This window comes from Macaca mulatta, chromosome 4 (genome assembly GCF_049350105.2).
Source record: "Macaca mulatta isolate MMU2019108-1 chromosome 4, T2T-MMU8v2.0, whole genome shotgun sequence".
NCBI classification, from domain to species: domain Eukaryota; kingdom Metazoa; phylum Chordata; class Mammalia; order Primates; family Cercopithecidae; genus Macaca; species Macaca mulatta.
This window is the reverse complement of record NC_133409.1, coordinates 32,339,716-32,358,372: the sequence shown is the minus strand read 5'-3', so window position 1 is coordinate 32,358,372 and position 18,657 is coordinate 32,339,716. Positions and strand designations below refer to the sequence as shown.

The window sequence follows — 18,657 nt, the reverse complement described above, 5'->3', positions numbered from 1 at the left end:
TTTTGAAATAAAGTAGTGTGATGCCTCTTGCTTTATTCCTTTTTGCTTATGATTGCTTTGGCTATTTGAGGCTTTTGTGGTTCCATACAAATTTTAGGATTGCTTTTCCTATTTCTGTGAAAAAATGTCATTGGAATTTTCATACGAATTGTATTGAATCTCCACATTTCTCTGGGTAGTATGAACATTTTAACAATATTAATATCTTCAATCCATGAAAGTGAAATACGTTTCCATTTATCTGTGTCTTGTTCAACATCATCTATCAATGTTTTATAGTTTTCAGTGTGTAGGTATTTCATCTCTTTGGTCAAATTTATTCTTAAGTATTTTATTCTTTCTAATGCTATTGCAAATGAGATTGTGTTGTCAACTTCTTTTTATTGATAGCTCATTGTTAGTGTATAAAAATGCAACTGATTTTTACTTGTTGATTTTTATTCTGTAACTTTATTGAATTTGTGGGTTAGTTCTAAGAGTTATTTGGTGGAGTTGTTAGGGTTTTCTATATACAAGATTATGTTATCTGCAAACAGATAATTTCACTCCTTCCTTTCCAATCTGCTTGTCTTTTTTTTTTTTCCTGCAATTGCTGTGGCTAGGACTTCCTGCATTATATTGAATAGAAACGGCAAGAGTGGGCACCCTTATCTTGTTCCTGATCTTAGAAGAAAAACTATCAGTTTTTCACTATTTAATATGACATATTAGCTGTGAACTTATCACATATGGTCTTTATTATGTTGAGATACACTCCTTCTGCTATGGTTTGAATATTTTTTCCCTCCAAAACTCATGGTGAAATTTAATCCTCACAGTGGCAGTACTGAGAGGTGATGCTGAGCCCTCATGAATAGACTAATCCATTTATGAATTAATGGGTTAATAGATGATCATGGGAGTAGAACTGGTGGCTTCACAAAAAAGGAAGAGAGATCTGAGCTAGCATCTTCAGCTCCTCCCCATGTGATAACCTGAGTTGGTTAATGACTCTGTACAGAGTTCCTATCAGCAAGAAGGCACTCACCAGATACAACCCCTGCCCTTGGACTTCTCAGTCTCTATAACTGTGAAAAATAAATTTCTTTTCTTCACAAATTACCCAGTTTCAGTTTGTTATAAGCCAGAGAAAACAAACCAAGAAACCTTCCATACCTAATTTGTTGAGACAATATGAGGGATATTGGCTTATACTTTTCTTCCTTCCCTGGCGTTTGTAACAAAGTAATGCTGGCTTTATAAAATTACTTTGGAAGTCTTGTCTTCTCTTTACTTTTTTGAAAGAGTAAGAGCAATTAGCGTTAATTCTTCTTTAGGTGTTTGGTAAAATTAACCAGTGAAGCCATCTTGTCCCGGGTTTTTTTTTTTTTTTTTTTTTTTTTTGCTGTTGTTGGTAGTTTTTTTATTGTAAATTTAACCTCTCACTCATTACTGGTCTGTTCAAATGTTCTCTTTCTTCATGATTTAATCTTGGTAGATTGTATATTTCTAGAAATTTATCTATTTCTTCTAGGTTACTGAATATATTGTTGTATAATTGTTTATAATAGGCTCTTAGGATCCTTTATATTTCTGTATCCGTTATAATGCTTTCTCTTTCATTTATAATTTTTAGTCTTCTCTTTTTTCACAGTTTAGCTAAAAGTTTGTCAATTTTTATGTTTTCAAAAAACCAACTGTTTCTTTGATTTCTGTTATTTTTATTATCTCCATTTCCTTTATTTCTGCTCTGATCTTTATTATTTCCTTTCTTCTGTAACTTTAGGATTAGCTTCTTCTTTTTCTAGTTCCCTGTGGCATCAAGAAAAGTTGTTCAAGATCTTCCTCTTCTCTTATAGGCATTCATTTGTCTCTATAAACTCCCCTCTTAGAGCTATGTTTGTTATATCCCATGAATTTTGATTTTTTTTCATTTTCCTTTGTCTCAACATTTTTTTTTTTATTGTAAAATTTCTTTTGTAAGACATTGGTTGTCAGTAGTGTGTTGTTTAAGTTTCATATATTTGCAAATTTTCCAATTTGCCTCGTTATTAATTTCTAGCTTTATATCACTGTGTTTGAAAAAGTTACTTGACATGGCTGGGCGTGGTGGCTTATACCTGTAATCCCAGCACTTTGGGAGGCCGAGGTGGGTGGATCACCTGAGGTCAAGAGTTCGAGACCAGCCTGGTCAACATGGCGAAATCCCGTATCTACTAAAAATACAAAAATTAGCTAGGTGTGGCAGTGGGCATCTGTAATCCCAGCTACTTGGAAGGCTGAGGCAGGAGAATCACTTGAATTTGAGGGGCAAAGGTTGCAGTGAGCCAAGATCATGCCGCTTCACTCCAGCCTGGGTGAAAGGGTGAAACTCCATCTCAAAAAAAAAAAAAAAAAAAAAGAGAGAAAGTTACATGACACAACTTCAAGCTTCTTAAATGTCCTAAAACTTGTTTTGTGGCCTAACACAGGATCCATCCTGAATAATGTTATGTGCACATAAGAAGAATGTGTATTCCACTAGTGTTGGATGGAATAATCTGTATGGTTCTTAGTTCTATTTGGTCTACCATGTTATTCAACTCTGCTGTTTCTTTATTTTCTGTCTAGATGATCTATCCATTGTTGCAAATAAGATGTTGAAGTCCCCTACTATTATTATATTGCTGTCCATTTCTTCCTTCAGTTCTGCTAATATTTATCTATTTAAGTGCTTTGATATTGGGCACATATGAATCTATGATTAATACATCCTCTTGGTGAATTGACCCCTAGATCATTTTATAATGACCTTTTCTCTTGTGAAACTTTTTGACATAAAATATATTTTGTCTGATAGAAATTTAGCATCCCTGTTTTCTTTTGGCTACTGATTACACGGAATATTTTTTCCATCTCTTTATTTTCAGACTGTATGTGTCCTTAAAGCTAAAACGAGACTCTTAGAGAGAGTGTATAGTTGAATTTTATTTGTTTTTGCATCCATTCAACCACTCTATTTTTGATTGGAGAATTTAATTTACATTTAATGTAATTATTGATAGGTAAGGAATTATGATTGTCTTTTTGACTGTTTTGTAATTTCTTTATTCCATTCTTCCTCCTTTGATGTCCTCCTATGTGATTTTTTTTTGTAGGGGGAGGGCGACGGAGTCTCACTCTGTTGCCCAGGCTGGAGTGCAGTGGTGCAATCTCAGCTCACTGCAATCTCCACCTCCCGGGTTCAAGTGATTCTCCTGCCCCAGCCTCCAGAGTAGCTAGGACTACTGGCACCCAACACTGCGCCCGGCTAATTTTTGTATTTTTAGTAGAGACGGGGTTTCGCCATGTTGGCCATGCTGGCCTTGAACTCCTGACCTCAGGTAGTCCACCTACCTCAGCCTCCCTAAGTGCTGGGATTACAGGCGTGAGCCACCGTGTCTGGCCAAGTCTTGTAGCTTTCTAATTCCACACTTCAGCTAAGGCATAGGAATTTTTCTGTAAATTTTCTGAGTGCCCATGGCCTAAATTCGCAGCCATCAGAGATACTATAGCTCTTCTCAGTGGCTCTGCAATGAAGCACTAGAGTACATTAACCTCTAGTTTGCAGTTTAGCGCAATGTTTATTGCAGTGAAAGGTATTTTCATACTAAGTGGTATGTGCAGGTAAACCGAAATGCTATACATATAAATGAGCCCTGAGAATATTATTGGAGGAAAAGTTTTTAAATGAGGAAGACTAAATCTTGGGTTAGAAAACTTTCCCTCTTTCTCCATGGTATGCAGAGTAAGTACCAGATATTTTGGTCTCAGCCCTCCTAGATCCCATCTGCCTGTCTTCTCAGGATGCTTAAATATCTTTTCTGTTTAGTCTCAAAGTCTATTCCAATTTATAAGAGTTAATTACTAATGCACATATGGGTATTGGGGGGAATTGCATGAAATACAAACCAATATTAACAGAAGTTATTATTTTGGTGTATTGCCTACCACTGAACATATACCTCCCTGCGGATCCCCATCTGCCTCCAATTATACTCCCACAGCTGTGGGTGAATAGGCATTACTTAAGTGGGAGTAAAAAAAAAATATGCTATTTTATCTGTTAGCCTATTAAATAGTTACAGTACTGAAAATATGTCTTTTGTGCCACCCTCCTGGAATTTTCACCAGCTGCCAAGCTTTTTCCCACCTCCAAATTCTTATTGGGCTTTGGTCCTCTTTTAATAGCTTTCATGTAATTTTTTTTACACATTTTATCTCAACTTGTTGTCAGTACTTATTGAGGAGATATAATTGAGAACTGGCAAGTAACCAAATCCTTGGAAAAAAGATAAAGCACGAGATAGTATCAACAAACAAATTTCACCCTTTTTTTCTATTTACTTAAGCAAGCTACTATCAGGGAGGTTCCCAAACATGTCCAACAGTTAAGCCGTCTTACCTACAGCTTCCACCCTGGAAGGCTGTAGTATCACATAACCATATACATACTTACAGCATAAATCATATATCTAATCATCCCCACTCACTGCAAAATGATAAATTCTCCCAAATTATCATTTAATCAAGCGACTTTCCTGTTCAAGAGTGTAATGGCTTAAGGTGCTCATTATATAACAAACTGGAATTAAATACGGTACTTCTAATAATGACTTCTTCCAATCAGTCCAAACTGGGTTCCCACTTATTCCCTATGATATACATCTCCGTACCGTAAAACTTTATCCTTTCTGCTCGGCGTGTTGGCACATTCTGTTCCTCCCACTAGAATATTTCCTGCACTTATTCAAATCATACCTATGACCACTGCAGAAATCCAGGCACATGATCATTCCATCCAAACCCCTGCGCTCAGAGACTTGACCAAACTCTAGCACAGCTTTAGCAGCATAAGGTCCTGTGCCCAGGACGACTGCCTCAGTAAGCTGAACTACGTGATGTAACCAGCACAGAACTGATGATAGGTCTCTGACATCCCTTTCTTAGAACATTTACTAAAGGGCCTACAGTTGTAAATACTTATTTCTTGCTACTCAGAAGTTCTCGCTCAAGGACCAGAGAGCCATTCCCTGGAAATGTAATCAAGAAGGATAAAATCCTCCGTAGGAGGATACAATCCTGCGGTAACTGTGGAAACACACACACACACACACAGCTGGCCTAATCACATTTACACTAACAACTCTGTAGGTTCACTTTCTCTACTGAGCGCCCGCATATCCCTTTTCTCCTTTTAAAAGGCCCCTTTAAAAATGCCCAGGTCACCTCTGCACAAATCGAAATAGTGCTCAGCTCTTTCCTGTCAAGTAGTTAACTGAACAAATGTTTTCACCGCTTTAACGTCCAGCTGCGCTTATTTTTGACATCGACTACCTAAGGTCTACCTTTAGTCCTACGACTCTGACAAAACGATCTCAATATTGGCGCAAAATGACCTCCCCTTTCAAGGATCTTCCAAAGCACTTCCTGTCTGAGGCATACAAAATGTATTGGCACGGAATTTTACACTTACTGAGCTTTATAAACACCTCGTCACATCCACACATTCAGGACACACACTAGGTATTCGGGTAAAAACAAAAAACAAACAAACAAAAACACAAAAAACTGGCTAAATACCCATTCCCCTCAATAACTCGGATGAGATATCTAAAAAGGGTCGACCTTCGGTACCTTTCTGTCCTCTCCCCTCTCGCTGTTTGACTACACTGGCTTCCTTGCCTCCCCTTTTTCCCACGTTTATCGGAGCCAAAACAAGCACGGTTCAGGAGCCTCCTTTCCCAGCCCTAACCCTGTGCTGCAAAAGCGAAAATTCCAAGCCAAGAACAGTAAGAGATCGCCCACCCGGGCTCACTCGCGACACTAGGGGGAGCGATACGGCTGCAGGAAAGGGGCAGCCTCGCGGCAGAGGCGGGATTTCCGGGGTCACGGGAACCGGCAGGGGAACAGGATAAAGTCCTCGGAGAAAGGAAAAGGAGCGTGGGATAGTAAAGGCGGCGACGCGAAAAGGAGGGGCTATACAGGAACGGAGGACAGGCGCGGAGGAGGTTCCCGGGGGGAGCAGAAACAAAGGCACGCAAAGCGGAAGAGCGTGTGTAAGGTAGCGGAAAAGGAAGTCACCGCCGCGGCCTGCGGGGCTACGAGGTCGTAAGGGCTGGCCTTAGCGCTTCAGTTTAGTGTTGTTAGTGGGAGAATCCTGAAATGTCGCCGTGGAATGGACTGTAGCGCTCGCTTCTCCAAACGTGTCCCAGACGGCGAGCCTCGCCGGCTCTGCGGCTTGTCTCTTGCAAGCGCCGCGCAGGCCTGCCACCTGCTGGACGTGGAGACGCGGTGCTAAGCGCCACGGGCCGACTGTACGCCGGGCGGGGAAGAAGGGCTGGGGGAAGAGATGAATCGGTCTTCGCAGAGCGCGCCGGGAGATCGCGAGATTACACTTTCAAAAGCATAAGGAGGCTTGCTTTCTACACACTAATTTCGGAGTACATTCGAGGCCCTGTGCTTAGTTAGGTAATGTTCCCTGTGACTTCTGTAATTGTCTTTTATGTATTAAATTGTCTTGCATAACTAAAACTTTTCCTGTATCGTGCCGCCAACTTTTCAAGAACGAAAGATGAGCAACTCCATTCTGGTAGAGGTGTTTTCATTGGAGAATTTTTGAGCTGCAGTAATCCTTTTAACGCTGCACACACATACAGGGGTTACACGTGTAGGGGATTAAAACCACAGTTAAGTTATAGGTTGAAGGGGCTGTTAAGGACTTCAGGCAACATCTAAATAAACACTCCGTTCTTTTCTCTGTTCCACATCTGGGAGCCTCCTGTATAGCACCTGTTGCTCTAGGTGCTAGAAGTACGCAGAGGAACTGGACAAGGGCAAGAAAAACAAAGGACCCCTTTCGAAGAACTAGCGTTCTGTTGGGAGAGACAAGCTTGTGGTGAGAAGTGTATTTGTGAAATCTACGAGGGCGGGGGAGGAGCGCAGTAATAAAACGGGTGATCCTTTCTTGATTTCTTATTGGGTTCTGGCCTGAAAGGCGACCGTATAATCAGCTGAGATTACTGCAGTGATTAACATTCCAGGAAGGGAAGCCAGCCTGTGAAGGAGCATGGCATTGAGACAGGGTGAGTGGTGAGATTAATAAACAGGATAGTTGGAGGTTTGATTTGTGGCCAGATTCTTAAGTCCCTGTATGGAATTTACGCTTAAGAAAATTATCGTTAGGCACTGCAAATACCCTCTTGCAGCTAAGACTAATTGGAAGACCTGGTTAAAAAACTAATTACAGCAAAGAGTGAGAGAGTGGTGATGAGAGATACAGATGTTGTGAGAGCAGACAATAAGGGGACTTTATGTAGTCCTATGTTAGAGGAGATGATTTGAAGTTACTCTGAGGAAGACAAAAATGTAACGGGAAGAGAGATCGCATATGCGAAAGCTTGAAATGGCGAAAAAATCAGAAGGATTTCAGGAACTGAAAGTTGTGCATTTTGCCTGTGTGAGGGAGAGTGTTGTGGGTGGCATGTAATGAACCTTGAAAGGTAGTTTATATTATGACAGCCTACAACCGAATCAGAACTTTTAAAAACAGGCGATATACAGACAGTCTGAAATCAAATGCTTCTGATTTCTATTGCGTGCTCTAGGCTAATTGTTTTCTAAGTATGAGTTTGCGTTAGTGTTCTGGATTTAGTGATTACAATATAAGGTGAAATAGGTAAGGGCTTTTAAGAGAAAATCTCACTTATTTCCTGTGCACTAAGGGGGAACAGATCACCTTTGCAGAACTTGAAAAAAAATGGAAAGTGCGACCTTTGAGCTCAGATGGGCTTTCTTTCCTCTTTTCAGTGGCTTGGTAGTGAGCTGCTCAGCTGCACCGAATCTTCTTTGTGGTGGGGCTGCGGGCTGCAACACATCCTGCTTGGCAAGTTTTAAACATAAGTTTTACCCCGAAGAAAGCTTATAAAATTGTAAATGCCTCAGAACCTTTTCATCTTCCTGTGATTCTGGAAGAAATCCAAAATACCAGTCGTTTAACTACATGCTTCTGCAGAACCTGAATCTTAAGCTCTGTTCACTTTGTACTATTAGATTCTATAGTAGATTAATAATGACTAACACCTTGTCATCTCATCGCTGAGCTTTTGTCTAAGATAGTCTCTGAATTTAGAACTGGGATGAAAGTATACATAATAGGCTATTATAAAATTTTTAGAATTGGATTTCTAAACTTGGGGTCAGTGAATCTAGCAGGCTCAAGCAGTGTTCTCAGGTTTTTCTGGCACAGACAAGGAATGTAAGAGGAGGAGAGAAAAGGAGAGACGGTAGTGGGAGAGAATAGAATGAGAGAAGAGAGAAAATATGGAATTAATAGTGAAAGGAAACGTGAAGTGTTATAAGATTTTCTTGGAAAAATTGGCATTTCAGTGATCAAAGATACTAATGAGACAAAATACTACTATTACATAAATATTTAATGTTTTAATGATTTGAGGATAAAAGGATATCTGATGGCATTCATACTAAATGCTGTAGTGTTGATGTTGGTGAGAGGGATAATGTATCAAGACAGAGCAGACAGACCCCTTTACAATGAGAGCAGAAGATATGTTGTTTACTGATTCTACTTTCCCACAAAATGCTAATGCTTTTATAAGTTCCTACTCTTTATTTTCTAGATTAACTCTTTGTTTCTTCCCCTAAACAGGATTATGGAAGACAGGCAAAAAGAAAAAAAAAAGGTTTTTTTTAAAGCAACCATCTATGTCCTTATCAGGTTTCTTTAGCACTTTTATTCTGAAGATATTATCAAGGTGGAAATCAGGGCCTCTGCCCCACATGGATCTCCTTCATTGAATTGTATCTTCATACCTGATTAATGGCATATTTTAGGCAAAAGCACCCAGGCATACTGTATTTGACTCTGAATGTGTAGGCCTTCCAGGTTTATTAACTGAACTGGTACGGGACCTTGACAGCTTCCCTAGACTAGAAGCATTCCTCAGGAACCCTGAGCTCTAGTCTATTTGGCCTTCTTAGAATGGGACACTTCCCAAATTGAAGGCAGCCATAGGTTGCAGAGAGGAGAGAGGAGGGAGAAAAGGAGAGAGGGAGAAAGCAAGTTCCCTTTGTTGCCTCAGTAAATAGAATGCAGAAGGGAGGGACACATTAAGTCAAGTCTTATCTCAATACGTACTGGGTAAATTGCCTCTCATTCTGAGAAAGTTGTAGAAAGTGTGTCAGGTTATCCTTAACTCATAATACCTAATAGCCTTGTGAGAAAAATCTGTTCAAATAGTTAAAGTAGAAAGAATACCACTAACCAGACCCTTATAAAATATGTATTATATATAGATATGTAGAATGACTTTGTATTGTCTATTAACCTCATTTTTTTTTGAGACGGAGTCTCGCTCTGTCACCCAGGCTGGAGTGCAGTGGCGCGACCTCGGCTTACTGCAAGCTCTGCCTCCTGGGTTCACGCCATTCTCCTGCCTCAGCCTCCTGAATAGCTGGGACTACAGGTGCCCACTACTACGCCCGGCTAATTTTTTGTATTTTTAGTAGAGACGGGGTTTCACCGTGTTAGCCAGGTTGGTCTCGATCTCCTGACCTCTTGATCCGCCCGCCTCGGCCTCCCAAAGTGCTGGTATTACAGGCGTGAGCCACCGTGCCCGGCTATTAACCTCATTTCTTAAAAAGTGTTAATATTTTTATTAGTGATGCAGTAGAGATTATGTTGCATACAAACCCGTTTTGTAAATATGAATAAAACCAGACAAGGAGCTCTTGCCCTTCTTTTCTGAAGAGGAGCAGAGATTCCTCAGCTAGGAGCGATGGAGAAGTTGTGGCTCTTTGGCAAGCTGACCAGAGGCCAGTGAAAGATTATTTGGCTATGCTACCCTCACTTGTAGCTACACCCCTGGGTTTGCATTTTTAAAGAACCCAAGAGTGAAATAGTTCTTCTTTCTCTTTCTTTGAGACAATCTCTCACTCTGTCACGGTGGGTGGAGTGCAGCAATATGATCTCAGCTCACTGCAATTTCTGTCTCCTGGGTTCAAGCTATTCTCCTGCCTTAGCCTCCTGAGTAGCTAGGATTACAGGTGAGTGCCACTACCCCTGGCTAATTTTTGTATTTGTAGTAGAGATAGGGTTTCGCCATGTTGGCCAGGCTGGTCTCGAACTCCTGACCTCAGGTGATCTGCCTACTTTGGTCTCCCAGAGTGCTGGCATTACAGGCGTGAGCCACCACGCCTGGCCTGAAATAGTTCTCTTTTCTTATTTTGTAAATATAGATTTTATCTTTAGTTTAGAAAATGATGACTAGGTACCGTATTACCTATACAGTAATAACCACAATATGTGTCATTAAGTTCCACAAAAATTTAATGTAAAATTCTGTGTTAAGAGCTGTGAGTAAGATGCAGTCCCTGTCCTGACCACCCCTAAAATTCTACAGCTTATCTCATATGTACCTTTCTGTTATGTTTTCTGGTTGTGCATGATTTTTTAAGAAATATCATTACCTTTAATAAGGACCCTTGCTTAGCTGCCAGACTTGTCAACAAAGAAATTTCAGACATCTGTAGGTGGTAATTATTGTCAGTGGCTACTGATGCAATATATAAAGCAGAGTTCTTAAGAAACTAGTTTTGCAACTGGCAGTTTAGGAGACTGGAAGGAAATCCTGGACAGGAAGAAAATATTTCCCGAGAAGTAAATGTAATGTAGCACACATATAGAGAGAGTAAAATGTGTCAGATGAGTTTAAAGAACAACAAAGTAAATAACTGTGGATGACATTATCTAGGTTAAGAAATAGAATTTACCCGTCTTCTGAAACTTAACTTTTTCAGCACTGGTTAGGTGACTCAACTGATATTTTTCTTCATTCTTCACATCTGTGTTTCTTTTCTTTCTGGTGAAATGCAATGTAACGTAAATTTCAACTCAGGGAACAAAAGTCATTTGTTATAGAAGTAATATATAGCTGTGAAACACTAGTATTGCACTGTTTCATAACCATAAAAATTCTGGTTACACATATGTAGGATAATTCTGGTTTTATATATGTGTGTATGAGTATATACATTTGATATTTACTTTACTCCCTAGCAGAGCTGGTATGTTGCTTGATTTTGGTTGTACTTCTGCTTAGAATTTTAAAAATTAGAATGAAAGCCAATAAAGCATCATAATTCCATGCACTGATTTAATGTTATTGGATCCATTTGTACCTAAAGAAAATCCTTAGACTACATGATAAAAGTTTACTGGTGGAAAAAAAAAAGATATCCTTTTATGAAGTTAAGATTATACATTAAGTTTAATGGAACTCTCTAGTAGAGCTCAATAAAAGGAGAGACTTTGCTCTATTTTCAATTAGATATTTGAGTTATTTTTGCTTTATGTGTGAGTATTTTGTTTCTCTGACAAAACTGCAAACTTTTAAAGATGTTTTGTTTCTCTCTGAAATAGCTAACAATGGGGTAATCACTAATAGGAATTCAATAAATAGCTGTTGAATTGCTACAGAACTACCTCTCACCAAATGCTCTTAACGTATGCATATGTGTCTATACACTTGGATCCCATTTCTTGACCAGAAAAGTCTACATATGAATGTAAATTTAATGGTCCATATGCCAAGAAACTAATAACTGTTTTTATTTCTGAGAATGCAGCTAAATGTCTACTTATCTACTTCAAATAATCCAATAAAGAATACCATCCTGTTTTAAAATATTTGTCTTAATTGCTAATCTAGTTACTATGTTTTTAAAATTTTGCCTTTAAAAAAGTAAAGGGAGCTTCAAAACTCATTTTGAATGACATATTTTGGTATATTTTCCTATTTTTCTCACAGACTTTGACCACTGAACTTCGGTCTAAGGGTAGTGAAAGGGGAGGTGAAACAGAAAGAATAGTGGTTGAGTATGGGAGAGTTATGGTTATGAATGGAGATTACAAACATAAACTTAATAATAAATACATCCTACCATGAGAATATAGGTGTTGCTGATGAAAAGAGTCAAACTCTGTAAAATATTTTAAGAGATTTATTCTGAGCCAAATATGAGTGACCATGGCCTGTAACATAGCCCTCAGGTCCTGAGAACATGTGCCCAAGGTGGCTAGGGTACAACTTGGTTTTACATATTTTAGGAAGGCATGAAACATCAATCAAATACATTTAAGAAATATATTGGTTTGGTTCAGAAAGGAGGGACAACTTAAAGTGGGGGTGCTTCCAGGCTATAGGTAAATTTAAACTTTCTGGTTGACAGTTGGTTGAATTTGTCTAAAGATGGGGATCCATAGAAAGGAATGTTCAGGTTAAAGATAAAGGGTTGTGGAGACCAAGTTTTTTTGGGGAGAGGAATCTCAGCAGACTTCAGAGAGACAGCAGTTGTAAAATGTTTCTTATCAGACCTAGAAGGGTGCTTGGCTCTTAGTTGATTATCTCCTGGATCTGGAAAGAAAGCAAGGAAAACAGGGGGAAGGAGATGCTCTATATTATGTGGATTTTTCCCATAAGAAACTTTGCAGGGCAATTTCAAGGTATGGCAAGGAAATATATTTAGGAGTTAAATATTTTCTTGTTGTCTCATAATGTTATGCCAGAGTCAGATTGAAAAGTAAGTCACAATATATAGGGTCAAATAAAACCCATCTGATGAGAATTTATCATTTGTAGGGCATGAGTCCCCAGACCCCTTAGGTGGGAATTTGGGCAAGATTAAAAAATCAGAGCTTAGTCCTCAGTGTGAATAACCAATTTGTTTCAAGCCACATTGCTTGACATTTCTCAATAATGTCTGAAATTTTTAGTTTAGGTTTCTTCCACTAGCTAAGAGATTTTGAGGTAACTTGATATTTACATTTGAGTGATAACTTAGTGTCTAAAATCCCTGGTGTTTTTTTCATAACCACTTCGTACTTTGTAATTGGTAACAACATTTTATTTATAAGACTTTTCCCCCCTTCTGTTTTCCACAGACTTGAATTTTCTATGCTTATCACTTTATTTCTCCTTCAGGGTAAAATATTTAAAAATACACTTCTGTGTGCCTTAGAGCAAGAAAACTCTCAACAAAAGAATTTGTCCTTGCCCAGGAAAGTTTTGCTTTCCAGTTAAAGAGAGATAGTTTATTTGACCAGGATAGCTCATTTTCTAATAATGGTAGATAACTAATGGTAATAATTTCAGAAATACTTCCTTTCCATAGACAGAACTTTTATTTCCCTCTGGGAAAGCAGGGAAATAGGTCTTTGAACCAGACTGCAGTTTTGGGTAATGGAACTATATAAGGGAAAGAGATAAGTTAAATATGGGGAATAATATTCAGTGAATTAAAATCATATTTGCAGGAACATTATTCAAATGAATCATTTGTTTAAAATTAAATAATTTATTATTTAAGTATATGGCAGTAATTTTTGGCATTTAAAAATTTTGTTTAGTTTCACAGTATCCTCTCATTCTTCTGCATGCCCAGTAATTTTATATAGTACTGGTAAAGTACCTATTATTGCACTAAATTAGGTGGTGAGAACATCTGTGATGTAAGCTTTCATTCTGCCTTTATTGTGTCAGTAAACATTTCCATGTTCTAATTAGATTCTTTTATTTTGAAGTTTATTTTAAAAATCTTGCAAGGTCCCTTGAGTTAACTGAAAATATCCTGGAATGTTGCAAAATCATGTGTGATCATTGTTCCCACTAGCTTTCTAGTTCTTCAGGAGGCCTTAGATACCTTAAAATCTGTTAATACCATAGAATCAGTTAATATCCTTTTCTAATTTGACAGAACAGGTGATGGGATGGAAGGATGTCACGAAAGTTACACTATATGAGTTTTGGAAAAGGAGTATGGAATTGCCATAGATGAAGACATTAAAGTATTGAAAATACTAAATATTTAGATATTTTGCAACTTGTAACATTTGACTTTCCTTATTAGTTGCTTATTAGTTTTGTATATTACATTGACCCAAACCTTATTAATCACAATTCATTAAGTAGGTCACCCAGTGCTTTCATTATTCTTTATTCGGGAACCATAGCTGTTGGCAACTGGTGACTTTCGGTGGGAGGGAGGATACAAAGAAAGATGATAAGAAATTTGAAATTAAGGGATAGAATAAAATTATGACAGTTAAAAGCAGGTCCCATCAAAGACATGATGGCAAGTTAGAACACCTTTCTTTTCTTGGAAAAACAACATCCAGTTTTTATTCTTAGATATCATTTTTTAAGAAGACAAGCATCTCGCTACTTGTTTTTGTCAATCTAAAATATAGTGTATTAGGTCATGATTTCTCTGAGTTACACTTCAGTCTCCTTGAGGAGATTTAAGAAATGTCTTGGTATCTTCAATATTGTAGTTACAAGCCACCTTAGTTGGTAAAGTTTTGAAATACTGTTCTCAAGTTTTTGAAATATATCTGTTTGAGGAGATTACATCCCACTGTGTGTTCAGATAAGTATTCATTGGAAACACTTTGGTAAAAATGTCACTTGAAGGCCACGTGACTTAAAGTGGAAAGGGGATATTGTATTGTAACCTTTATGAGGCATGTTCTCAGACAGTTTTTGATACCATTTTATAACTCACATAGTAGATACATTTTTAAAGCTATAAAACAAGTTTGTGGCATTCCTTTTGACTGCCTGATGAGTTATTTTTTTTACTTGCCTACATTCTCCCTCATTATCTACTAAGTACCCTTTATGTATTCAGTACTGTAGCCACTAGTGACACAAAGTATGTACTCAGAATAACTACTCTATAGTCATGCCAAAAGCTAGAAATAATTCAAATGTCTATTAAGATTAGAATAGATAAACTGTGGTATATTTATATACTATGTGAAAGGAAAATAGACCTCAGGACCCCAAAATCACTAAGCCAAGGGAAAAGTCAAGCTGGGAACTACATCAGGCAAACCTTACTCCTATATTATTCCTAAATAAGATGGCTGAAAAGATAACAGCTACATACCTCCTTCACAATTTGCCCACAAGGAAATTCCTTGTGATCCTCACAATCTTTACCCTAAAACTAACTTCTGTTGAATTTCACTCTGACATTTAAACAGATAGCTTATGTTCATAGGTGCTGGACAGAAAGCCATCCCTCTGGGCTGGGCGTGGTGGCTCACACCTGTAATTCCAGCACTTTGGGAGGCCAAGGTGGGCAGATCACTTGAGGCCAGGAACTGGAGATCAGCCTGTCCAACATGGCGAAACTCTGTCTCTACAAAAAATAGAAAAATTAGCTGGGCATATTGCCACATGCCTGTAGTCCAAGCTACTCGAGAGGCTGAGGCATGAGAATCGCTTCAACCTGGGAAGCTGAGGTTTCAGTGAGTGGAGATGGTGCCACTGCAATACAGCCTGGGCGACAAAGGAGAGACTGGCTCAAACACCCCTCCCCTGCCTGCAAAAAGGAAGTCATCCCTCTGCTAACCTCAGACAAATGCACATCTGATTACTTCCTCTGCCCTATTTATGTGAAAATGCAGATTCACTGAGCCAGACTAAACTGCGTATTCAGTAGAAGGCTGATCAGGTACTCAAAAGAATGCAACCTTTTGTCTGTTATCTACCTATGACCTGGAAGACCTGCCTACATCTACCTCCTGTCCCCTCCCCACCACCACCCTGCCCCCTAGAAGTTTAGAGTTGTCCTGTCTTAGCTCGGTCAGAACCAGTGTACATCTTACACATATTGATTGATGTCCCATGTCTCCTCAAAATGTATAAAAGTAAGTCGTACCCCGACCACCTTGGGCATGTATGGTGAGAACCTCCTGAGTCTGTGTCTTGGGCGCATTCTTAACCTCCGCAAAATAAACTTTCTGAATTGGTTGCGATGAGACCTGTCTCAGATATTTTGTGTTCACAAATAGAATACAGCAATGAGAAGAATGGGCTATTTAGACTCTGATTACACATAACACTAATGGATGTTAATAAAATTGAAACCAGACACACAATATATAATATTCAATTTATATAAAGTTCAAAAGTAGTCTTGTGTATTAGAAGTCAAGAAGTTACTTTTACTTGAGGGTTTTTTTGTTTTTGTTTTTGTTTTTTTGAGAAGGAGTCTTGCTCTGTCGCCCAGGCTGTAGTGCAGTGGTGCGATCTCGGCTCAATGCAAGCTCCACCTCCCGGGTTCACGCCATTCTCCTGCCTCAGCCTCCAAGTAGCTGGGACTACAGGTGCCCACCACCACGCCCAGCTAATTTTTTGTATTTTTAGTAGAGATGGGGTTTCACCGTGTTAGTCAGGATGAGCTTGATCTCTTGACCTCGTGATCCACCAGCCTCGGACTCCCAAAGTGTTGGGATTACAGGCATGAGCCACCGCGCCCGGCCTACTTGAGGGGTTTTGACCGAAAGGCGACACAGAGAATCTTGTGAAGTTCAGGTTATGTTCTGTTTCTTGATTTGGGTGCTATTTACTAGAATGCATTCACCTTGTGAAAATTCATTGAACTGTAACTTATATTTTATATCCTTTTCTGAATGTAGTCTTGTATCAACAATAATGTTTAAGTAGGGTAAGAAAAGCTTATGGGCAGAGAAGAGATTACTCAGGAGGTGAAAGAATAAGAGGAGAAGAGTGACAGAACCTTGGGGAACAGAAAAACCACACAGACATTTGTATTTCCCTCCCCATTATTCTTAGGACCCTTTCCAGCCGTTTGCCTGAAAGCTTTGCAGAAAGTAAGAATAATGTTAAGAATAAAATTTCTGTTAGAGAGTGGGATTGCTCTTGTAGCATTTCTGCATAGAGGCTGTTTCCAAAGGGACACTTGGACTCTATTTATTCTTAGATTTTGAAAAAGTTAAGAGTTGGAGAATGAAGAAGCATGTGATGCAAAAGGCTACCTGGAGGCAGGAGATGGTGCAAAATACAGAGCAGCATTTTTTCTAAGCTTTCCTATTGTATTAGAACACAGTAAATATACTGAAATTATGCCATTGTCTCTCAGTGATATATACTGAAATGATATGCTTTGTGAATTATTTGGTTTGAGAAGGCGGGAAAAATGAAAGGAATTCTGTACTGATCATTTCCTGAAAGAGTGCTTTTAGAAATGGGGAAGTGGCCAGGCGGGGCGGCAGGCGGGGCGGCTGACGGGGCAGCTGACGCCTATAATCCCAAGCACTTTGGGAGGCCAAGGTGGGTGGATCATTTGAGGTCAGGAGTTCGAGACTGGCCTGGCCAGCATGGTGAAATCCTGCCTCTACTAAAAATACAAACATTAGCCTGGCATGGTCGTGGGCACCTGTAGTCTCAGGTAATTAGGAGGCTGAGATATGATAATCATTTGAAGCCAGGAGGCAGAGGTTGCAGTGAGCTGAGAGAGCTCCACTATACTCCAGCCTGGGCAACAGGGTGAAACTCTGTCTCAAAAAAAAGAGAAAGAAAGAAATGGGAAGTATTCCCAGTTCCACAGAAGGGTCCATTACTACAGCCTATTAACACATAATGAGTGCCTATTCATCTGTACTACTGCATACTTATTTCTCTTTTCCAGAAATGGCAAAAAGTCTTTTGAAGACATCCTCTCTGTCTGGAAGGACAAAATTGCTACATCAAACAGGATTGTCACTTTATAGTACATCCCATGGATTTTATGAGGAAGAAGTGAAAAAAAAACTTCAGCAGTTTCCTGGTGGATCCATTGACCTTCAGAAAGAAGACAGTGGCATTGGCATTCTTACCCTGAACAATCCAAGTAAAATGAATGCCTTCTCAGGTATTAGGGATCTTTTTATTCCTGAAGAATGACACTAAATCTAACCCGTTATCACATATTTTTTTATCCTTGCTCTGGTGACAGAATGTTTTAAAGTCCTGGTACTCTTGGTAGAACATGAAAAAAATAACAAAAACAACAACTCTGTAATATGAACCAGAAACACTTTAAGTAATTTTTAATAATTATGGATATTTGAATGCTTTCAGAAAATTCATTAATACAGATAATAATAAAAAGGAAACCTAAATTAATCTTGATTATATTTTCCATTGAAATTCATTAACTGTTTAATAACTTCTTTGTTCTCAGCTAATTCTTCTAGGAAACAAGGAGGAAGAGGTTTCAAAGAGTTCCTGAAACTAAAGAGAAAAGAGAAAAGCCTGTTAATGGAAAGAATTATTTAGCTTAATTTTTTTCTATGAATTGAGATAAAATCAGTGTTAGTTTTTAACCTTTTAATTCAATGGTTACAGAAGAAAAACGGCACTTGTCTAGCTGTGGACTCTTCCCTAACTCTTAGATGCTAGTGAATGCCTTCTATTTTCTAGTCAACACTCTTAGCATATAAGAATTTTATGTTTAAGAGAACTGAAGATGCAGGACATGTGGTACTTTGTAATTTTTGCTGAAGCTCAAATTTGAATTATGCTACAACTATGTTATGCAAGAGCTAATGAGTAGCCTTGTTGAATATTCACCACTCCTATTTTCAAGTTGATTTTACTAATCTCCCCTTTTCAGTTATGCACTTCATGATTATAATCTTTAGTAGCATTTGAAATTTGGGGCTTAGAAAATCTCACAAAATTTTCATATATCTACTTTATATACAGTCGTACTATAGACATAATTCAATAGTCTGTAAACTTTTTGTAAATTACCAGTGGTGAGTCTTTAAACCCAAGATGACTTTTCTCT

General features: G+C 38.6%; 1 protein-coding gene across 12 annotated transcripts in view; it reads left to right on the top strand.

The window, feature by feature from the left end:
• The first annotated feature begins 6,074 nt into the window (after positions 1-6,074).
• ECHDC1 (ethylmalonyl-CoA decarboxylase 1) overlaps positions 6,075-18,657 on the top strand; it is a 54,377-nt gene continuing 41,794 nt past the window's right edge. For 3 of the 12 annotated variants that reach the window (XM_015137292.3, XM_015137286.3, XM_077998722.1), the window contains exons 1-2: positions 6,075-6,468; positions 17,515-17,736. In XM_015137292.3, the coding sequence (XP_014992778.1) occupies positions 17,517-17,736 (220 nt within the window). In that variant the 5' untranslated portion in view covers positions 6,075-6,468; positions 17,515-17,516. 12 annotated transcript variants of the gene reach the window in all.